Here is a 24370-nt window from a genome sequence, read left to right on the forward strand (position 1 = left end):
TTCTCCCTGGTGTGAGGTGGTATCTCATTGTGGTTTTGATTTGTATTTCCCTGATGGCAAGTGATGCCGAGCATTTTCTCACGTGCGTGTTGGCCATGTCTGTCTTCCTCTGTGAGATTTCTGTTCATGTCTTTTGCCCATTTAACCTTTTTAGACCTTAATTTGCTCTTTTGTAAAATGAGAATAATAATACCTAACAGGATTGTTTTAGGGCAAAACTCATCTAATAAAAACTAGTGCATAATCCTGTGCCCACACACATAATAAATGTTCAGCAATTATCTTCTCCTTTCTCCAAATTTGACCGCCGACTGAGCTTCTGTGGTTGCGGAACGGGAGAGCAGTGTTCCCAGAGACTGGTGGTGCCCTCTGCTGACTGCCCTCCACCTGTGCAAGTTTTTCAACCTGAACTTGAAGTTAGCTGGAGCAATAGTCTTGGTTTCTTCTGTAGAATAAATATTTACATTGTGGAAATAGAAATTTTTGTCCAATTGACAAAATCTACCATAGGAGAAGGAGAGAGGAGACATATAATTTAGCTTTGGTAAGTTACCTCTTAAAAAATTTTTTTACCCCCAAGAAGCAATGGATCTGTATTATAGAATTACCTAATGCTGATAAGTGAAAAGAAGAACATTTTAAAACAGTAAATCCTGTAACACCATTAAACTTTGGTTGTACTTCCAGACCTATGAATATATGCATACACACATATATTTAAAACAGTGGGATAATAATTGTGACTTCCTTTTTAAAACATGACACTATATCTTTCTATGCCAATAAACATTTATCTATAATGTTATTTTAATGCTACAATAACTAATAATATCAACTGTTGGATACTTGGGTTATTTGTGGGGTTTTTTCCTTTTATAAACAATGCTGGGATGATCATCCTTTTAATTAAGTTATGGTGCCTGCACCTAATTATTTCCATCCTGTTTATTTAGTGTTTTGAGAGCATTGTGAATTCCAGGCATTCTCTATTAAACTGTAACTATTCCCCCTTAAAGGAGAAATGAGATAATGTATATGTGAAGCTTGCCTCACAGGGACTAGCATATATCTTTCCAGTGAATACTTGTTCCCCTTCTGAAACTTTACTCCATATTAGCAGGAGGGAGACTTAGTATGTTTTCTAGCATGAGAGGAAAAGGAAAAAGAAGTGTAATGCAGGATAGGTGGTAATGCAAAGTGTTATATTCCCTATCTTAAAAAATCATTCTGATACATATTTCAGTTTGGAAATCATCCCCTTTTTAAAAGGCTAATATATTTTATTAACTGGTACATTTTGCTGGTTACAAAATATGTACTAGTATAGAAGAACTTGGCAGACATAGAAAAATAAAGGAAATAAAAATCACCCATGTCCACTAATATTTTGCTGTGTTTTCCTCCATTTTTTTTGTGTGCTTATATGTTGATTATTTTGTTTCTTTGTCTTTCCTCTTAATGCTATCGGAATTATTTCTTCTAATACAATATTCTTAAAAGATACTTTAATAGTACTTGTTACAGCTGTGTCATTACTCATTTAGTCATTTTTCTCATATCAAGTGTTTAAGTATTTATTTCCTTATTTTAAAATATTTTACGTATTTATTTGAGAGAGAGAGAGAGCGTGCACAGCAGAGAGGAGGGGCAGAGTGAGAGGGAGAAGCAGACTCACTGCTAAGCAGGGAGCCCGATGGGGGACTTGATCCCAGGACCCTGGATTATGACCTGAGCCAAAGGCAGGCCCTTGACCAACTGAACTACCTAGGCATCCTTATTTTAGATATCAGTGAAATAAATATCTTTTGTTGGCATCTTTATTTCCTTAAGAGTATCCTAGATATATAATGATTATTCAGAATTTAAAGTATGCATTTTTAAAGAGTTTTGTTACATACTGTCAGTATTCTTCAGGAAAATTGATTCAGTTTACCAGCCTGGATGTCTTTCTCCCAAGTTTTTATTGAGATATAATTGTTGAGAACATTGCATAGGTTTAAGGTGTACAATATAATGATTTGATATGTGTATGTATTATGAAATGATCACTACAATAAGTTAACATCCATCATCTCATATGGTTACACATTTTTTTTTCTTGTGATGAGAATTTGTAAGGTCTGTTTTCTTAGCAATTTTCAAATATACAATATATAGTTAACTGTAGTCTTCGGGCTTTACATTACATCCTCAGAACTTATCTTTTAAGTGGAAGTTTGTACCTTTTGGCTACCTTCACCCAATCCTCACAGTTATCCCTCTCTTTTTAATTTGCAAAAATGTATATCCTTGTTGTGACAGGTATTTTTTTTACCTGAATTCTCAACTTTTTCTATAACTTAATACGAACATGACAAATCTTCTTGTGATGTTCATGACATGACAAAATCATCATCTTCATGTCAAGAATTACAACTTTGCCAGCCACTAAGTCTTCCATGGGTGCTGTGTCCCAATCCAGTTCACCTTCTAATCCTACTAAAAGTAACCGTAGTCCTGACTTTATAATAACCGTCTTGTTGTATTTCTTTATATTCCATTACCAAAGTATACATCCCTGGCTGGACTCTTGTTTTGCCTTTTTTTTTTTTTTTAATATTGTGCTTAATATGTCTTCTGAGTCTCTCTTAATATGTAGTCTTCCTCTTGCCCATCTCTTTCTTTTCTTGACATTTTATCTGTGGAGTTCCCTTAGTCCAGATTTAGCTGTTGAGTTATGATGGGGTTCAACCTTTTTTCTGTTCTTTGACTTTCTTTCATGTGAATTTGGAGGTTTATTTAGATCCAGGTTTGATACCTTTGGCATGGCTATACGGGATATATCAGGAGGCATGTCATTTGTGGCTGACTCTCTTTTTATGAGGTGTTCACAGCTATTTGCTCAGTGCCTAGATGCATTAACTCACTGGGCTTGCAAATGGTGGTATTTTAATTTCATGATTTCTCTTTTAGCTGTTGGTTGAACTCTTTCTATAAAGAAACTCTTTTGTCTGTATTTTGTTTAACCAGGAATTTAGTTCATATAAGAAAGCCAGGAAAAATACTTGATTCTTTCTTCCTAGCCAGTTTTCCCAGTGGTGAGCTTGCTTCCTATCATCCTATGAAAGTGCCTAATTTTTTAAAGTATCATTATGAATGCGTGAATTTAAATATATTTCACATTTTCTAATCTATCATAGATAATATTTTTTTGAGCTTAAAATTTCTCATCTTTGGTCAGAGGGAGGCTTTTCAAGTTCTCTCTCGAGTTCTTTTGACATAACTGTAGTAATCTTTGCTATCTGGTATGAAGAGATATAGCAGATTCATTCCGAAATCTTGTGCTTTGCTTGCCCCAGATGTGAAAAAGCTATTTGTCCAAGAAGTTTTCATTCCTGTGAGTATTGAATGCTGTTGCAAACCATTGTCTGGCATGCTGAGGATATTTGCTGCTGGGTTTGTACTGTTTCGATGTCTTTCCTGCAAATAGAGTTAGGGAATATTTATATATTTTGAAAGATAAAGAACCTTGGGAGTTCATACTGGTGCTTTCAATTTGTATTCAGTGCTAGACAGTTTTTACATAGCTTCTCTTAATTATGTATGTATCTCCTTTCTTCCACCAGGAGTCCTGGTTTTCAAAGACCCAGGGGATGAGATATGTATGTTCCACAGTTACTGTGTACTTCATCTTACCAGTCTTGGAATCATGATATTAATACTGCCACCACCAGTACTTACTGGAATGTTGATTTTTTTCATTTGTTCTCCCCATTCTCCCCCACTTTTAAAATACATTGTATTATACTGTCAGCACATATAGCCTTACCACATTCTCGGTTTTGAACACATACTCTCTCTCCCCTTTATCTCTGACTTCCACACGTAGCTATATGTTTTGAGCTCACAACAATTTGTATATGTTATCTTTCTAGACATTCTTATTATTGTTATTATTTTTACTGTCTGAAGTTGTTCTCTAAATATTTCAACAAGAGCTCCTGGGAACAATATTCTGAGTGTGTGCATGCTAACAGGAACTTGTGTCCTTTTATTAAACTTTGAAAGTCATTTGGCTGGACAGAAAATCCTTGGCTTACATGTGATTTTCTTGAGTTTCCTAAATATGTTGCTTATTTTCTTTTGGCATAAAACTTCAAAGGCTAATAATAAACTCAATTTCTTTACCTTATAAGTCACTCCTTTTACTTGGATATTCAAAGGACTTTTTTCTTTTTCTTTGAAGTGCAGTTATTGCCAGAATATGTCTTCATGTTGTGTGTTCTGGGTCTGTATTCTCAGGTATGCATGTGTGCTGTTTCAATTTGTAATTTCCAGTTACAAAAAATTTCATGTAGTTTTAAGTATTCTGTTTCTTTGTTCTGACTTTCTTCGTCAGGACTCCTGTGTTGGCTCTTCTTTTTCTTTCTTCATCATTTGTCACTTTCTCTGGACTCCTTCTTACGTCTTTTTAATTTCATTATGGTTCTAAAGATTTTCCTTTTCTGTTTCTTTTAACTTGATATCTGCTGTATTTATTTACTCTTGTGTTGCTGCTGCTGCTTTAGTCTTCCTGATTTTTTTCTTTCATTTCTAATTTGTTACTGAGTTCTATTCATTTTTGAGTTTTCTAATTCCAATTTATTTTGTCGTTAATGCCTGGTATTATTTTTTAATGTCTTTAGCTTGCTTGAAAAGAGATTTCAGGGATGCCTGGGTGGCTCAGTGGTTGAGCGTCTTTCTTTGGCTCAGGTCCTGTGATCCTGGGGTCCTGGGATCAAGTCTTGCATCAGGCTCCCTGCTGGGAGCCTGCTTCTCCCTTTGCTTATGTCTCTGCCTTTTTCTCTGTGTCTCTCATGAATAAATAAATAAAATCTCAAAAAAAAAAAAAGATTTCAGTGTTGAGGGGAGTTATCAGTGGGTATATTAGTATATTATGATTGCTGTTCATTCTCTTTTTAGGATAGCACCTATGGGACTTGACCTTGATCCTTTTATGTTACTCATTTTTAGGTGAAATTAGTTTTCCTTCAGGATGGTTGCTTCAGTTAGAGGGTATGGTTCAGAAGTTAGGTGTACCCAGAAGTTAGAAGGACTAATAATTTCACTGAGCTGCCTCTGTTATTATTTGCATGTAGCCTTAAAAAATAGGAAGTCTTACTTTCTGGGACTTCTGGCTCTGTCCTGTCTCTCCTACCCAACCAACACCTTCCTCTGTTTCCTTATCTGAAACTTCTCTTCCTTTGTTTTGTTTTGTCTGGACCTTCTCTTCTGTCTTGTTTTGTCCCTGTCTTGCTCAGTTTTGATTATGTGCTTGGTGGAAGTGGTCCCTGGCTGGTCTATTAGGAGAGTTTATAAAGGTTGGACAGCATTCACTCCTTTAGATCTACTGAAGACCCATTTGGCTCATCAGCTGTGAGAATGCACAGAACCCTTCCTGGTTTCATTTGCACTTCTTACATTGACCTGTTGGGCTTTTCTGTCATTCCAGAAGATGAAGTCCAAAACAGGAAGCAGAACAAACACTAAAAAATATAAAGCTCTCTTGTAGTCCTCCTGTTCTCCAGTCCTTTACTGTCTTTTGCTTCCTCTGCTTCTTCCACACATTCACAGACAACATTCAGAGCTTGTGGCTGTGGGTGGTTTTGGGGTTTTACAGAATGCTTTGTCCCCATTTGTGTTTTAAACCATTTGTGTGTTTTGCTTTTACTGTCTACTTGCTCTACTGTTTTTCTAAATGTCGATTTTATTGCAGTATACTGCACATGCCATAAAATGCACTCCTTTCAAGTGTATATTTCAGTGTTTTTAGTATATTCACAAGGTTCTACAACTGTCTGATTCTAGAACATTTTCGTTTTGTTTGTTTTTGTGACTGGTTTCCTGTAGTTTCCACTCCCATCTTTCTAGAATTTGTTACAACAAATTTGAATTCAAAGTGTTTCTGACCCCTGACCTAGTCCCTTCTCATGCTGCAGGAGTAATCCTTGTTAACAGGTCCCAGTGTAACACTGTTAACTTTGTATCTGTGCCATTTTTTAATCCAAACTATTTCCCATAGTGTCAGAAAGGAAGCTTGACCTTCTGTTTTTTTGGTAATTTATGGTTGTTGGTTAGGAGTTGGTGAGTTTTGTTGTTTTCAAGGTGTGAGTCACATGAGCACTTAATTTTATATAGCTACAGTGGCTATGCTAGTATTTTTTAAAAAAGATTTTATTTATTTATTCATGAGAGACACAGAGAGAGAGGCAGAGACACAGGCAGGGGGAGAAGCAGGCTCCATGCAGGGAGCCCAATGTGGGACTAGATCCAGGGACTCCAGGATCATGCCCTGGGCCAAAGGCAGGCACTAAACTGCTGAGCCACCCAGGGGTCCCTATATCCTACTATTTTTCTAATTTTTTTCCATTATTTCTCTAAAAAGCTTGATTTTATATATGATTCGTAGAAAAATAGGAGAATTTTATACTTAAAAAGACAGAAAGATTAGTCCAGAAAAGTGAAGCTCTTTCCAGCCACACCTTATTTTGAACACCAGATATTTCTCATTTTGTTCTGTAGATGTAGATTTAAGTATTTGAGGATAGTAATATAGTATAGTAGTATAGGATAGTAATATACTATGGTATTCTGTGCTTTTATACTTGTTCCGTCTTTTTATTTAGAAATAACTACGTGGTTAAAATTGAGGCAAGTCATGATTGCAAAGCATTTTGCAAATATTAAGATTAAAATGAAGTGAAAAGGAAGAAAGGTGAAAAAACATGGGCCAGAAAGAAACTAGATAGACATAGTCCCTGCTCGTGGAGCTATTGATTTCCATTTTCTCTAATTATGTTTGGGTAGAACTGGAAGTATATGGAGGAAAATGTTTAAGTGCCTTCGTATATGGTATCACATAAAATTTTTCTAACAGCCATATAAGGAAGTCAGGGTGAGTGTTTATTCTTGTTTTATAAAGAAGAAAGTGTAATAGAGAGTGGCTGTGTTAAGATGTCCTGGGCCATTGATATTTTCCTATTCATAAGTAATATGAATCATCTGGATGCCCAGGTGGCTCAGTTGGTTTAGTGTCTGCCTTCAGCTTAGGTCATGATCCCAGGGTCCTGAGATTGAGCCTGGTGTTGGGCTCCTTGCTTAGTGGGGACTCTGCTTCTCTCTCTGTCTCTACCCACTCCCATGCTTTCTCTCTCTCTCAAATAAATAAATAAGATCTTAAAAGATATGTATGTATAATCTTTCATGCTGCTGGATACTTTATGGCACTTTTTTTCATTTGTGTTTACATATAATAGGTATAGTTCATTTATGATTTCCTGTGGTGTGTGCTTTTTTTCCAGGCAAAGGGTGGAGGTTATGAAAGTGAAGATGCCTATCAAAATGCAGAACTAGTTTTCCTGGATATTCACAATATTCACGTTATGAGAGAATCATTACGGAAACTTAAGGAGATTGTGTACCCTAACATTGAGGAGACTCACTGGTTGTCTAACTTGGAATCTACTCACTGGCTCGAACATATTAAGGTTGGGTATATGTTGTTATTTCCTTATATTATTACAGAATTTCACTCAAGGACTTTCTCTGCCCCTTTGTCTATTTTGACATTCTTCTTACAATTGAAGATGAAAGTATCTTTCTGTACATTGAAAGATTGATAACTGCTTTGAAAATTATAAGTACTTCTAAGGTACGTTGCTTAGATGAATTAGTTTCCTATACTTGCATTTGGTTCTTTTTTTTTTTTTTTTCTTGCATTTGGTTCTATTGTGGTTTTTTCTTCCCCTCTCTTTCCTGCCCTGTCTGAATACTACCCATCCTTCAGACCCCAGTTCAGATATTATCTCTTCCATGAAGTCTTCCCGGATCGCACCCACTTCCATTTTCTCTGCACTTTTCACTTTACTTTCTCTTTCCACCTCATTAGGTACGACCTCGCACTTCATTTAATTACTTTGTGTCAGCTGGTATATATGCCTAATTGGTGGAAACTTGGACTGGATATCTTATTAATGTGTTTGGACCCCTCAGGAACTAGGGCAGTGCTGTCTGTGTGAATAACAGGCACTCGCTAAATCCTTGTTGTGCGCCTTGTGAAGTAGGATGCATTCTGGTCGGGGAAGGGAGGTGAAGTAGTTGAAGGAAGGGTATGAAGGCTAAATGATATGGGGACTGCCCTGTGAGTACCGATGTGCTCACCTCATTACTGTTGCATTTGGAGAACCAGACAGTATTGCACTTAGTACAATTATATACATGTTTTCAGATATAGTCTGAATTTCAGTAATACAGCATTCTGAAGTGTAGACTTCTCTAACTACATATGTATTCATATTGTGAAATGCAGGGAAATGAGATTTTTCATGGTAAGGAGCAGACATGTGCTTGCATTCGAATCTCTAAAACTCAGACAGAACTGAAGAGAAGGCCAAAATTACCTAATGAGAATTAGAGATTATTATTACTATTTCTCTTCTAGATGCTGGGAAGCTTGAATGTAGCTGAATGCACACATTCCTCAGTCAGAGGACGAGTTCCTGTGGCCCATCTGTTGGAGCTAACACTTGATTTGAAACTAACATAAATTGCAGTGTTGGCTTCTTAAATTGCAGGGCATTCCACCAGCACACACCAAGCTTTCTCTCCAAAAAGCTTGCTACAACAGAAACAAGTTTCATGAGGGGTAAGAGATTAGGCTGTGTGTGGACTACCTTCTTCCCTTGTAGTCCTCACACCATCACAGTTTACCTACTCACCTTCCTCAGATCTCCGCTCAAATATCACCTTTTCAGAAAGGCCTTTCCCAGCCACATTTTACAAAGTAGCAGCAACACCAGCAGGGTGTTTTCACTTACTGCCCTCTGGCACACTATATGTTTTCTTATTTATTTGTGTCCTGCTGGCCTCCCCTGAGTAGAATGTACCAGCCCTTTGTTCCATTCACTGTTCTATTTCCAGCACTGAAAGCAGTGTCTACCACATGGTAACATCTCCAAAAATGTTATAAATGAAGGAGGGAAGGAGGGAGGGAGGGAGGGAGGGAGGGAGACTACTTTGGATAACTCCTTGGTCAGTCCTAACTTTCCAACTGTTCTAATCCTTTAGGCTAGTGATTCATAAATCTCCATATACACTGAATTACATGTGGGAGATTTTTTTTTTAAGATTTTATTTATTTATGAGAAACAGAGAGAGAGGCAGAGACATAGGCAGAGGGAGAAGCAGGCTCTCTGCAGGAGCCTGATGTGTGAGACTTGATCCCGGGACTCCGGGATCACAACCAGAGCCAAAGGTGGATGCTCAGCTGCTGAGCCACTCAGGCGTCCCACAAGTGGGAGATATTTAAAATGGTAAGCTGGAGTAGTGGAGAATGGGGCCCAGACACTTAAAAAAATGCTCACAGGTGTCTCTGATGCATAGTCCAGATTGACATTACTTCCAAGTACCCCATTTCCAGAATATGCCTATAGGTATAGTCAAAAGGAGGTCATCGTGAGATAATACAAGCCTAGTAGATCTACTTTATTTCATTCTAATCCATGTTTGGGGCCCATAGTGTTCTTTAAGTATGTATGGTAGCCGTTGCAGAGAAGAATGGGACTGTATTATTCATTTTAAAGGATATTATACTTTTGTGTTTCTTTTTTGGTTATATCTAATTCTGTCCAGTTTTAACTCAAGATCAACTTCAGAAAAGGTAATTATTTTGCAGTATCTCCATATTTTAAAAAATTATTTTAAGTACCTTTTAAATTGACAATAGTAATCTATTGACCTGATGAGAATGTTTCATTCATACTGTACAGAAAAATAGCTTACTCTCTAGCTTTATACTGCTCTTGTTGTGAGCTATGTGACAGATACAAAAACAGTAAAATAAATGCCATGGAAGCTATAGAATACTTTGAGATCCAATTTTATTGCTTTCATATTTATTCTAATTTGGTTAACTACTGTTTAAGTAATATGTACGACTTAATTTGGCATATTATTTTTATTAAATAGATGATGTTGAACATTTGAATATTCTTAGAAACATCCCTTTTAAACTTAATCCTTCTTTTCTCGCACTCATACTGTTGATTTTTACAGAACCCAAAGGTACCCTTCATTTTGGCTCTTCTATTGTGCAGATTAATAGGAGCCTTCATTTATGAGATTTTTCTAGTTCTAAAGGCAAAAGCATTATAGATCTTTTGCCACTTACAAGAATTCCTTTTAGGAAGGGACTGATGTTTTTTTCTCCACATGTTATTGAGACAGTCATATGTAATAAAACTTTGTTAATTTTGAAGAAGGAAGCACTTACTTTTTAAAAAATTTCATTTAAAAATCTGTGTTGCAGCTTATTCTTGCAGGGGCTCTTAGGATTGCTGACAAAATAGAGTCCGGAAAGACATCTGTGGTAGTGCACTGTAGTGACGGTTGGGACCGCACGGCTCAGCTGACTTCTCTTGCCATGCTCATGTTGGATGGATACTATCGAAGCATCCGAGGATTTGAAGTCCTTATAGAAAAAGAATGGTTAAGCTTTGGGCATCGATTTCAGCTTGTGAGTAAAGAGCCCGGGCTCCATATATCACCTGCACCCTACATGAGGCATATGAGAACAATGCCTTTTATTCACTAGATACTCATCGAAAACTACCTCTTTAGACTAAAGGGGTCAACTTTTAGAACTTTTCTTGTTAGTTGTGGGAAGTATTAGGATGTCCTCTTATGGCTGTGCAATCTGGCCAGGGCTGTTTGTTGGGTGCCTGGCTCTGTGTCTTCTGTGATCATCGCCAGGGAAACATCAGATACCAGTCCTTGATTTGCAGAGGTGTGTCTATTTCAAATGCAGATTAGCAGGAACGGTTTCAGAATTACTGGGCATTTCCGATCTTGACGTAAAGAAAGCCAAGAATGGTTTAATTATTATTCTTAATTTAAGAATACTTCAAAGTAGCAGCGCTCACATGGAAACAGGGTCTTAAAATAAAAATCAGTCTGGGACCAAAAGAAGGATCAGAGGAAAAAAAAGAAAAATTTAACTCAGAGTTGGGAATAAACAGCTTTTTGATTATCCTTCTTAAAGTACTAACACTGTAGTGAGCATCCATATGGAGAGTGTTGCAGGTAGTTTTATGGAAATGACAAATTTTTGTGCCCTCCATATAACTCAGAATTTATTTTGATGTTGTCATTGGTCTCATTCTGAGTTGGCAGGACTGGAGATCCAGGCATTCATTGTTAAATGTCTTCTGTGGTGTCCCCATGGAATGATGTTTAGTTTCTTCATTAATACCTCCAGAAACCAGCAGCCAGTCTCTTCCTCAGGCTTTCCAGTCTCACTTCAGAAAGTCTACTTACTAGAAAGTTCTTTCTCATAATGAACTAAAATTTCCTTCCCATTTCCCCTTTGAAGACAAGAACAAATATGACTACTTATCCAAATAAGATAGCCCTTCAAAAATTTTGGAAGTAAGTATCTGCCCATGTCATGCATAAACTTAAGTTCTTCTGGCTAAACATTCATTTTCCTCAGTATTTTCCCATCTTAATCCCCTCTTCACCCTAGTTGTCCTCTGGACTTTCTTTGGTCATGCCTTTTTTCTAGTGTGATACCCAGAACTAATCACAGTTCCTAAAATAGAGGAATGGGGTTATTATGTCCCTCTGAAATGATACCAAGCTTTCAAATTTGCTTTTTTGTTACACTATACGTTGGACTCGTGTATTCATTCAAGTGATTTTTAGCTGTGTTTCTCCTAAACACGAAATTTGCAATCAGAAAACTTGAGAACAGTAACTGTGTAGGCCCTGGTGCTCATGTGGTGCTCATCTGTGTTAGTTGTAATCATAGAATTGAATAAGGAATAGGAATATTTTCCCAAAAAGGAGGAACAGAGTGATCAAAAGTCTAGATGGGATTGAGCTTGGCAAGAGTAGAGTTGAGGGAGGGGCAGCGTTAGAGAATCACGGAGGGAAGAGTTAGATTGTCAGAAGCGTTGAAGCCACTGAGAGTGTGCATACTCTTGGCAACATTTTCCTATATTTGCTGAAAGACTTTCTGAAAGATGTTTATCCAGATGCTGACTCTAATGTTAACCATTATTATTCTGTGGTTACCAGAGTATACCAGCACTGTCTATAAGTACAGAAGACCCTTGCATAATGCACAATACGAGGGGGTTCGGGATGTAGTCAAAAATCCACATGTAACTGTTGACTTCTCTCCAGAACTTAACTCCATGTAGCCTATGATTGACGGAAGCCTTACCAAAAAGATAATTAACACATATTTTGTATGTTGTATTTATTATATACTGTATTATTATTAAAAAGTAAGCTAGAGAAAAGGAAATGTTATTAAGAAAATCATAAGGAAGAGAAAATACATTTCTGTAAAAATTCCATGTGTAAATGAACTCGCAGAGTACAACCCGTGTTGTTCAAGAGCTAACTGTTAACTTGAAAGAAACAGACATTTAAAAGTAGTCTGCTCTTTTGAACTTGAAAAGTTCAACTTTAAAATTGGGCATCTGGAGTATCTTTTCAGATGGCTCACGTTTTTCAGTTCTTGCTAAAATATACTTACCATGAAAAAAATTACCAAAAACCCTCTAAGGTTTAGTCATCCAGAGCTGGACATGTTCACGTAAATGTGGCCAAAATAATAAACATTAAAAACTGTTGAGAAGTTGCTATGGATTCCTAAATTGCTACCTCTGGTTACCTACTGCATTTTTTCCCTCTAGTTTATCTGAACACAGAATTTGCAGTTGAAGGACAGTTGGTCAAGAGGGTACATTCACTTGGTTAATGTAGAGTAACGAGTCTCAAACTTTTAGATTTCAGGACCTCTTTCCATTCTTAACAATTATTGATAACCCCAAGAACTTTGTTTATATGGTGTATATCTACCAATATTTACCATATTAGACATTAAATTAAAAAATGTTTATTAATAATAAATCTCTCTTAGTCTGTTTGGGTTCCTGTAACATAATACCATAAACTGGGTGGTTTGTAAAATTTCAACAGAAATTTATTTCTCACAGTTTTTAAGGCTGGAAATCCAAGATCAGGTTGCCAACATAGTCTGATTCTTGGAAGGTCCTAGATTGTGGATTGTCGATTGTCAACCTCTTGCTGTGTCCTCATGTGGTGAAGAGAGCTAGGGAGCATCTGTGGGGTCTTTTTTTTTTTTTTTTGTGGGGTCTTTTGATAAGAGCACTAATACCATTTATTATTAGAGGCTTCTACCCTCATGACTAGCAACTCCCCGGTGATGACTCCTGCCATTACATTTGGCATTAGGATTTCAACCTGAATTTGGGGGGGAGGGGCACAAACACTCAGACCATAGTACTACTATACGTTAACCTAAATAACATTTTAAAGAATACTATATTTTCCAAAACAACAGAAGCTTAATGTGAAGAGTGGCGCCGTTTTAGAATTTCGTACAAATTTCTTTCATGTCTGGTTTATTAGAAGATTGCTAAAATTCACAACTACTTCTGCATTCGGTTTACTGCAATGTGCGCCGTTGCTTGAAGGAAATGAGGAAAATCTGACCACACACAGATAAGCAGGTTAAAAATCAGAGTGTGTCTTAATAGCTTTCTCAGGGAATTATGGATATTCGTTCATACTTGGCCAAAATTTAGCAAATGCTAATTTCTTTGAGGTTACTTGTAATGTGGAATCCAAAACTAAATTGACAGGTTTTTCATTGTTTGTTCCATTAAATTCCATTGATCTGCCTTGTGCTTTGAATAGAACTTTTACCCATGTATGATTCTGTAGCATCATGTATTGGTTATTTAGAAAATATTGGCTTTACTGACTTACACAGCTCTTCCAAGTGTTAATGTATTTCATTGTTTACTATCATAATATCTCACTGGTTAGTACCACCATTGATATCAGAAAGTCTATTATGAAGTTTATGCCAGGTAGTTTTCCAAAAATCTAATTTGCACTCAAAACTTGAATTTCACCATTGTTTTTCTTGAAATGACACATTCACTTTGTACATTTTCAAAAAAATGTCTGCAAGACATTCAGGTCTTAATAACCATAGTTCTTTCAAGTAAAAATGATGATCCATGAAAAAGTGGTGTTTTTTTTTACCATCAACTTAAGTTTTGTAGCAGAAGAACATGATGAGTGTTTCCCAGTTTGTGACACAGGATATTAAAAAAAAAAAAAAAAGCTGTCCTTAAGGGGAGAGATTTAGTAGGGTTAATTTTTATTTCATCAAGGAAACTGGCTCCCTCCCTTTGATTTAACTGCAACTCTGTGTCAAGGCAGAACATGACACTACCAGTGTAGCTTGATTCCAGGGCCTGGCTTGATTTCTCCTAAGGAACCCAGAGTTTTCTCCTTTGTCACTTTTGCACCATTGGTGTAAATGTCAGTGCATGGAAAAAGGCAAGTAACATCTTAGTATTATTATGACAGTAGTTTTGACGTCACAACCCCCCCCCCCCCCCCCTTTCTGGCCTTTGGAAATCTACAGACCATACTTTTAGAATCACTGCTTTGGAGTGTGGAGGGTCTGTGTCAGTCATCTGGGGCAAAGATCCTTAGAAGAAAAAACTGAGAAAGGAGGTGAGTACATGCTTGGAGGGCAGATGTGAAGCATTCTTTAAAGGTTTTCTAGAGTTTGTGCTAATGTGATTCTTTTTAATAAAGACAGATGAGCTAAGATAAGATACAGCAGATCCCCCACACGTCCTGGCCAAGGTGTTAGAGGGGAAGGGTGCGTCCTGAGGCTGTTGGACAAGTAACTGTTAATATTTAGGGAATGTTTAATCTCTGCAACAGAAATCTGGGTTTTGAGGTCTGAGTGCTCCTGTCTTCCATTATCAACCTTTTAAGATCTGGGTTCCATTTGTTAAACAAAATGGTAATTCCCATTTCGAGCATCCCATGTCAGAAAACAATCTGGCAGTTTGTACCTCACAATGGTAACAGAGACTTCTGCTTGGTAAGGCTATGAGTGATTTCTATTTTCCTTGCTGTCCTCTCTTAAAAAGACTTTTGAACCTTAAAAAATATTGCAAGATATTACTTTTGTTGGAAAAGAAAATTACTTCCATTAAAAAGAAAACTCCCACCAAGCTCATATAGTATTTCACTCTTTCTGCTTCAGAGACTTGGCCATGGAGATAAGAACCATGCAGATGCAGACAGATCACCTGTTTTTCTTCAATTTATTGACTGTGTCTGGCAAATGACAAGACAGGTAACTTATCTAGGATAATAATTTTTACATTTTTCTTTTAAGCCATCTGGAGTTGGGAGGTTCGGTCATTGCTTATCCTACATTTCATGTAAAATGGAAATTCTTGGAAGATTTCTCAGTAATAGAACTATTACGTGTTATTATATTATGTAAATTATAGAAATGAAAAGGTATTGCTCGGAGAGCATAGTAAACACTTGACAGTTTGACCCATTAGCATTTCAACCAGTGGCATTAATAATAACGCAAGAGATTTCCTCCTTCATTTTGGACAAGTAGTTAAATAATGACAGTATATTTACCTGGTCACTCATCTGTACATTGCTAAGAAAGGTAGAAAGATAGGTTTACATGGGAATTATGGTTAGGTAGGTATGCAGTAGGTTCAGTTGTGTTCTTTGGTATGGAGAAATTGTTTTTTAGATCTTCAATCAACTTTCTAACAAATCGATGGAAATATTAATGGTAATGGATTTAGTCTTTTGGAAAAGTATCAGATACTGAGAAACAATCTGGCAGTTTGGATCATTTCAGTTGTGAGGCAAAGGGTTAGTGTCTTAGAAATATTTAACTCTACCCAGGAAAAGTCATCTCAGACCTTCACTACAGCTCACTGGTATATCAGCTAATTATTTACCCAGGAGTTTATTAGACCTCACAACTGGGAGTCCGGTTTGTTGTAGTTAGACCGCCACATGAATATAAAATGGGGCAGTTGGTAGCTCTGCTTTGCTTTAGGATTACACTTTAACTTCAAGAAAATGCTGTTATTTCATTAAAAGAAAGCGAATGAGGACGCCTGGGTGGCTCAGCGGTTTAGCGCCTGCCTTTGGCCCAGGGCGTGATCCTGGAGACCCAGGATCAAGTCCCTGCATGGAGCCTGCTTTTCCCTCTGCATGTGTCTCTGCCTCTCTCTCTCTGTCTCTCTCATGAATAAATAAAATCTTAAAGCGAATGGTGATCTTCAGGTGAAACCAATTATATAAGCATTTTCCCCGTAAGCATATCAATTTGGGTGGATTATTTTGAAAGCTCCTGCGTCAAATGCAGTATTGTAGATACATCTACAGAATGAAGAGGCTGGTATTTTAACGTATATACTGCAAATGTGTAGGACAGTTCAAGTTTTGTTCTGTAAAAGGCCCTTGGTGTGTTGGAGGGAGGGGAGATGCTACATAGTTTGATGATGTTCACTACTTCTTGGACTAGGTTTGAATTTTTCCTTTGGAATTGCTTTTGAGGTAGTATAGCAGCTCTACAAATCCTTGCCAATCCAGTTTTGGGGGTTTGACCAAAAACAAGAAGACCCACTATTGACCATTCCTGTATTTGATTTTTAAATGTTTGACTCTTGGCAAAAATAAAAAATGCTGTATAAAAAGGCTAGAGAAGCTGTTTGAAATTGACACCACTGATGACTGACTATCCTGTTCTCTGACAGGAATGGTTTCAAGGGGCAACATGTGTGAATGTATTAGTTCATTTCCAACATGTGCCAGTTGTTTGCATAGAAGAGTACATGATAAATATCTTTCTTCCTTATGTTTATTGACAATCATCATTTTTATAAATAATTGAACTTTTGTGCAGACTTAAGTAGCACATTTGTCAAAATGACACCAATTATGTTGTGATTAGCCAGATTCTACTAGTCCCCTACCCTAGCCCCATCCCCATCCCCTCACTAGTCCCCTATCCTCAGCCCCATCCCCATCCCCATCCCCATCCCCATCCCTATCCCCTCACTCCTGGGTCAGGAAGCAGTTGATGTAGGGCCCTTCCGATTTTATCTATCTATCTATCTATCTATCTATCTATCTATCTATCTATCTATTATTTTAAAAAGATTATTTATTTATTTATTCAGAGAGAGATAGAGAGAGGCAGAGACACAGGCAGAGGGAGAAGCAGGCTCCATGCAGAGAGCCCGACGCGGGACTCGATCCTGGGTCTCCAGGATCACAACCCGGGCTGAAGGTGGCACTAAACTGCTGTGCCACCGGGGCTGCCCGCCCTTCTGATTTTAAACACGTGAGGAGAAAATGTTCCTCTTCTGCTCAGAGCAGTTCCTGCTGTGCTACTATCATTTTGTGGAGGACATGTCCACTGTCAAATCTCTCTTCTCTTCTAATGACTGAGCACGTGGTTTTGCCAAAAAGACGAAAAACTAATCACAAGCTTAGCAACTTGGGATGGCTGTTTAATGAGTTAAGAGTACATTCACAGCTGGCTAATGCTGTTATTAAGAGTGTAGCAGTACGGGAAACAGGATTTATTTTGTAAATGAATGAATGGTATTTGACCAAATATCTTACAGGTAATTGGCTTTCTGTTGGCATGTGCTGGATCACCTGCTTCAGCTTAGAAACCACAAAAGTTTCGATTCAAGGCAGGCTAGTAACCCTTCATTGTTCGAGAAATACCTTGCTTATAATTTTTGAAAACGTCAAGGCAGAGGTGCTTTCATTCCTATCCCATTTTCATGGCTCAGGCTGTTTTCTTGTACTACTGGGTGTAGGGATCATTCTAAGAAAAACTTGGAACCAATATTTATTCCCCAAATCTGCAATCTAAATATTCACAGTTCATTTTTACAGTCTTAGAATCAGTACAATTTTCATGGAGACTTTCAAATAATTTTTAAGTATTAGATGCATATACTAACCCTTTCCCTTCCTGGGACCTGTCATCCTTCCTTGATAAGTCCCCCACATTGATTGTTTATGTAATATTAAGATATCTAGTCAAGCTCTTGTCCTAGGTTAAAGAGAAAATGATTTTTTGTTTGTTTGTTTGTTTGTTTGTTACAAGGAGGCTGCCAAAGTACTGGATTATAGGATACTCTGGTTTGACTGCTTGGCTTTTAAATGATCTGCACATCTCCTTGGATCTTTATTTTTGTATGTTGCTGACATTTTCTGGCGGCATTGATATTTTTTGTGTAATTCCTAAAAACAAAACTATGTTGCTGAAAATTTAAAGAAAATCTTCTTATATTGTTTATGGTCATCTTTGGCAAAGAAAAGCTCAGAGTTCCAGAATTTCCAACTTCAAAATTTATCACTCTTCAAGTTTGGGACTAACAGATACAGGAAATACAGAAATACCAAGGTCACACCATTCCAACTCTTGTTGCACAAGAAAAGGATATTTGGGGAGAAATCTCAGAAGAGTGATAGAGTGACTTTCGAGCACAGAATGAAGTGGATGATGCCATTATGGCTTAGAAATAGTTTTGAATATTGTTTAACCCAGTTTTAAGAAGTATAATGAAGGACCTACCCATATATGGGGATGAACATGCTTGGAAAAGTGTCCTAATAATTTTGTGTGTTTGTGGTATTCAATTTGCAGTTTCCTACAGCATTTGAATTCAATGAATATTTTCTCATTACCATTTTGGACCATCTCTACAGCTGCTTATTTGGAACATTTCTGTGTAACAGTGAACATCAGAGAGGAAAAGAGGTAAAATATGTGCTGTGACCCTCCCCCTTCTACTCCCCACATGTGTCATGTTCCCACGAGGGTGCATTCTTAGATAGATTTCAACTGATTGGTTCTTTTGGATAATTTCTTTGGTCAAATTTTATTGCCACATACTGTAGTATGATTACTTCTTTCCACACACCTGAGCCTGATTTGTTTTCAAGTAGCTCTGTTGCGAGGCTGAAGGTGGCAGCTAAATGTCAGGTGAGTTTGTGGGTGAAAAGTAGTGTCTGCTCAAGAGAACTGAGGTATTTGTAATCTTAAGAGCACCAGTGTTATTCGTCAGGCCTTGCAGGATGGAAATCCTTCAAAGCACATGCAGAAAAATGTAGTTAGCAAAACATACACGTATGAATGGACAGTTCAGATCCCCAAATACGTTCTGCATACATAGGAGCCATTTTAATATTTTTTTTAAATTTTTTTTTAAATTTATTTATGATAGTCACACAGAGAGAGAGAGAGAGGCAGAGACACAGGCAGAGGGAGAAGCAGGCTCCATGCACCGGGAGCCCGACGTGGGATTCGATCCCGGGTCTCCAGGATCGCGCCCTGGGCCAAAGGCAGGCGCCAAACCGCTGCGCCACCCAGGGATCCCCTTAATTTTTTTTTTTTAATTTGTAAAATAATACGGTAAAACATCCAAACATTAACAAGACACTATGTAGAAAGTTACCATTTCCTTGCTTCACCAGTGAGATCATTGGTAAGTGGTTGGTATTATTTAAAAGAAACTTCTAAGGATTACATTTCAAGTTTTACTTCTGACCTCAAAGTATCTCTATCCTATATGTATGAAATTCCAAGTCATCTTGATTTGGTGTCTCCCTCTGCATCAGTTTTCATTCTGAAAATGTGATTATCAACTACTTTATTCTTGCTATTCTGTTAAAGCATTATGGGAGGGAGTGGAGCCAGGCTGCCCTGGTTGAAATCTTGGATCTATCTCTTCTTGTGTAACCTTAGGCAAGTTCATTCCTGCTTCGGTAAATTAGGAAAAATAGTACTTACTATTGTGTGGTTAAATAAAACACTAAGGTAACTGCCATGTAGTAGACTGTAAGTTCCTTGAAGGCAGGTATTAAAACATTTTATTTTAAAAGATTGTATCTAGTTAAGCACAGGAGAGGTGGGGAGGGGCAGAGGGAGAAGCAGACTCCCCACTGAGCAGAGAGCCTGACATGGGGCTGATCCCAGGACCCTGAGATCTTGACCTGAGCTGAAGGCAGACTCTTCAGGCGTCTCCAAGCCACCCAAGCGTCCCTTAAAAATGTTAATATACTGTATCTCCAGTGGCTAGCATGCAGTCAGTATTCCTATGCATAGGAGGCATTTAAGAACTTACTGAATGTTAGATAACTAAAAGTACCTAAATTCCAAAGATACTTTTAATCTTTTGAGAGCCTTGAATACGATTTAACTGTATCTTGATTTTAAGAAACTTTTTTTAAAGAAACTTTTGCTGAGCTATAATTTTCAGTCCATAAAATTTTAAGTGTATGATTTAGTAGTTTTCAGTTTCTCTAGAGTCGTACAGCTATCACCACTACTAACTTGGGAACACTGAGAAGTAACTGTGTGCCCATTGTTAGATTTCCCAATCACTTCTCCTGGTCCCTTGGCAATCACTGATGTCTGGGTTTGGTTCTCCTACATTTGTCCTATAGATGGAATTATTCAGGATGAGGCCTTGGTGTCTGGCTTCTTGCACTTAGCCTGTTTCCAAGTTTCTGTAATATGTATCAGGATTATTCCATTATATAAACATACCACCTTGTATCCATTTATCAGTTGATGGACTTGTGGGTTGTGTCTTCCTTTTGGCTCTTATGAATCATGGTGATTTGAACATCTGTGTACAAGTTTTTGTGTGCATGTTTCTGTTCTCTTGGTATATACCTGAGTGGAATTGCTGGCATGGGAACTTGATTAAGTTTTTAATGAATTGCAGTATTTTCTAGTACTCTCTGATTTTAATGAAAGTGAGGCTGTCACTGAAGTGTTCATGTCCTCTCCCTCTAAAGAGATTTTAATAATCAAAAATATTTATGTTTCCTTCATACAGAATCTGCCTAAAAGGACTGTGTCACTGTGGTCTTATATAAATAGCCAGCTGGAAGACTTCACCAATCCTCTCTATGGGAGCTATTCCAATCACGTCCTGTATCCGGTAGCCAGCATGCGCCACCTAGAGCTCTGGGTGGGGTATTACGTCAGGTGGAATCCGCGGATGAAACCCCAGGTACGCATGCTCACCAGTATACAGTGGGAGTGTTCATCCATGCAATTTTATATCAGTTAGGTTCACCCCCTTAAAGCAACTAGAAAAATTAGGTATACTTAAGATTTTTTTTCTGTTAATAGTTAGAATTGTCTAGTAGAAAAAAGCGCACTACACAGGGAATCAATATACTTGATTCTTACTGATTTTGCTTGTCGGTCTTAGATGATCACTTGTCTTTTCCTCTCTTCTTGGAAAGATGAGTGTGGTGGATTTGAGAACTTCTACAAGCCATTTTAATAGTTTGAAGAAATAGCTGTAAGAAAATTAAAAGCCAGACAAGATTCTAGTCCATTTTGACATATGTCTCGTAATGTGTAGTACTTAGAACTGTTTTTTTTTTTTTTAATTTTTATTTATTTATGATACTCACACAGAGAAAGAGAGAGAGAGGCAGAGACATAGGCAGAGGGAGAAGCAGGCTCCATGCACCGGGAGCCTGACGTGGGATTCAATCCCAGGTCTCCAGGATCGCGCCCTGGGCCAAAGGCAGGTGCTAAACCGCTGCGCCACCCAGGGATCCCTAGAACTGTTTAAAAGACTAAAAATCTGCAAGTAAATGATAGGCAATCTTTGAGTTTGGGCTTTTAGATTGTCTTAGTTGTTTGTCGTATTTAAGTACCAGCTTCAGGGTGTGTTTATGGGAAGGCCATTGAAAGAGCAGTGTTGTCAGCAGAGTCCAGTTAATTCTCACCGATGTGCTGGAAAGGCTTGGTCCCCGTAGCTGGGGACCATTTAGGAAAGAACTATATGCTAGGATGACTTGACTTTGGGTTTGTTTAGGATTGCCTAGTTGAATGACATCATGGTGTTCTGCTCTTGTAGGAGCCCATTCACAACAGATATAAAGAACTTCTTGCTAAACGAGCAGAGCTTCAGAAAAAAGTAGAGGAACTGCAGAGAGAAATTTCCAACCGATCAACCTCATCCTCTGAGCGAGCCAGTTCTCCTGCACAGTGTGTCACTCCTGTCCAAACCGTTGTGTGAAAGGACTGTACAAGGGGGTCCAGCGTTGCCATGAACTCTGGATTATAATGGCAGCTTTAGGAGTTATGCAGTCTTCTTAAGTTAGAACCCACCCATGGGAGAAATTAAGTTGCTTTATTTATTTTAAATCTCTCTAGGATGGGTTTTGAACTGTAGCAGTGCAGGTGGTTTATGTGAAATAACCCCATAATTATATGATTATGACACTAATCTTTTGGAATTTAAAGTGGATGTGAGAAAGTCACCCAAAGAATATGAAGATGCTTCAATACCAGACCTACAATGGGAAGAAGTTTCTGAATTTAAAATCAAAGTACAGACCACTTCAGAAACGTACCTCTTGAAGGAAGAGAACTCACTGTACAAAGGGAAGGAGCATCAGTTATCATGGCGCACCAGCGCTGCAATTCCGTGGCATTATATACATTGAACCTCCATGTCATGAAAAAAAGCTCAGAATCCTTTTGATACTCCTTCCCCCATCTTGGGTTTTTCTATTCTGGTGTAAAGTGATTTACTTTGATCACCTTTCTGCAGCCCACACTCTTCATATATGATATGGCAAAGTCTTGAGGATATTGTGGTGTAAGTTAGTAGTTGAAAATTGTTGTCATTACTGGCATATGTATTTAGGATGTAGTAGATAGCTGTTCCAAACTGATGCCTTAAAGATTTTCTTGGGGGCAGGGGAGCAGGGTTGAGAGGAGGAATTGGTAGCCGTCCTGGATTTCAAAGAATTCTACACCCTTCAGATTAGTTTCTATATGCCCAATTACTAGAAACAATGAAACACATTTTATAAATTCAATATTATCTTACTCTGTTGCATTTACGTTTTGTGTGTGTGTCTGAACTCAGAAGTTAATTAGTTTTGAGGAAATATTTTAAAATAAGTTTACTAGGTTTCACTTTTTTTCTGAAGTCTGTATACATAGCTTATGGGTAAGAAATACTATGCTCAAATTTTACATGAAATATTTTACTACTACTTTACTTTGCAAATTCTGTAATTCCACTGAAAGATGAAGTCTACCAAAGAACTTACTGCATGTGCACATGTATTACAATCTCAATGCCAGTAAAGGAAATACTGCTTCACTGTTCGCCCGCCAGTAACAGTTCAGTGCTGGTATCATTTGAGTCCCTGGTATCCTAAGAGCCATATGTTATGTACTGTAACAAAGGAGCTTCTTGTCCCTTGGGTCTTTAATTAAAAGGAAATTTCAACCAACTTTTAAACTTGTCCTTATCCTAAGTTGTTTGCCTTAAGAAATGTTATTTGGAAAGTTCTTGAAGAAAAGGGGTAGCTTATTAGAACCTGCTCCAAATTGAAATGTTCAGTTTCAACCCATTTTGCATGCACTATTCTGTGTCTGGACCTTAGTCCTGTTCTTGGGTCTTGTGGTGAGGAACTATAATTTCTCTTAGTACACCCAATATTAGCAAAATTAGTATGATTTGGTCTTTGTGTGATAATTCGTTGCAAGAAAATTAATAATGGTATTTAAATAGCCAACCTATCCATTGAAGCTAAGTTTTCTATTCCAAATATTTTACAAATCCATTCTTTCTTGTCCATTCTACCATTTTCCTCATTTAAGCCTTTATCATGTTGGTCTGATGCCACATATAAGAATTTATATGACTGATGAGCTCAACTATTTCAACCTTCCAGTCTCTGTACCCTCACATCCACTTTAAATTCCAAAGGCCAGAGCAATCTAAATGCAAATCTAACACCATTTTAAGACTTTCCAGGGGTTTCCTTTCATGTTCTGCAGGAGTCTCCAAAGTGGAGTGCATTTAAGATAATCCACTGGTGGTAACGTCAGGATCCTGATGGCATGAGACATTCCTCTTTCGTCCCCCTTGACTTACAACTAATTGGACACCACAGGACGTCCATCTGTGTATCTTAAGTCAAAGGAAGCTATGGAGCCAAGGGAGTTACGGTGGCAAGGATGACGGTGACCTCTGTAGCAGAAGGTGCCTGAAAGTCGGCTTGGGCTACAGCTGGAGGGTTCTGTTGCTTTTTAGGAACACCTGGATTTTTGAAGAGACCCCTCCATGACTGAGTAGAGGGAAAGAAAGCAAAGAATGCTGAAGGGACAGGTATTCCTGCCATACATCCTGGGATTCCAGAAAGAGGTCCATCCACAGGCCTTTGGGAATCCCCCACTCTACGATGGCTCTGCCAGGCCACAGGTGCACCTAAAGCCCCGAGTGCTTAAACACACACCTCCCACCACTCTGCTTCCAGTCTTTTAAAAAACCAAACAAAACTTAAGATTTTATTTGAGACAGCACATGGACGCATGTGTATGAATGCGGTAGAGGGGCAGAGGGAGAGACTCTCAAACAGACTCTGTGCTGTGCTCCTGGAGGAGCCCAAGGAG

General features: G+C 38.0%; 2 protein-coding genes across 14 annotated transcripts in view; one reads left to right on the top strand and one right to left on the bottom strand.

The window, feature by feature from the left end:
- MTMR2 (myotubularin related protein 2) overlaps positions 1–23205 on the top strand; it is a 121531-nt gene extending 98326 nt beyond the window's left edge. For 12 of the 13 annotated variants that reach the window (XM_025419200.3, XM_025419198.3, XM_035704169.2 and 9 more), the window contains 6 exons: positions 7320–7505; positions 10325–10531; positions 15125–15217; positions 18572–18685; positions 20772–20948; positions 21813–23205. In XM_025419200.3, the coding sequence (XP_025274985.1) occupies positions 7320–7505; positions 10325–10531; positions 15125–15217; positions 18572–18685; positions 20772–20948; positions 21813–21974 (939 nt within the window). In that variant the 3' untranslated portion in view covers positions 21975–23205. The remainder of the gene's footprint in view (positions 1–7319; positions 7506–10324; positions 10532–15124; positions 15218–18571; positions 18686–20771; positions 20949–21812) is intronic. The other variant, XM_025419199.3, reaches the window with a different exon arrangement.
- Positions 21042–24370, bottom strand: part of CEP57 (centrosomal protein 57) — a 46482-nt gene continuing 43153 nt past the window's right edge. Inside the window, exon 12 of the mRNA XM_025419210.3 lies at positions 21042–21243. Within this exon, the coding sequence (XP_025274995.1) occupies positions 21224–21243 (20 nt within the window). The 3' untranslated portion in view covers positions 21042–21223. The remainder of the gene's footprint in view (positions 21244–24370) is intronic.

Source organism: Canis lupus, chromosome 21 (assembly GCF_003254725.2).
Source record: "Canis lupus dingo isolate Sandy chromosome 21, ASM325472v2, whole genome shotgun sequence".
Lineage (NCBI taxonomy): Eukaryota > Metazoa > Chordata > Mammalia > Carnivora > Canidae > Canis > Canis lupus.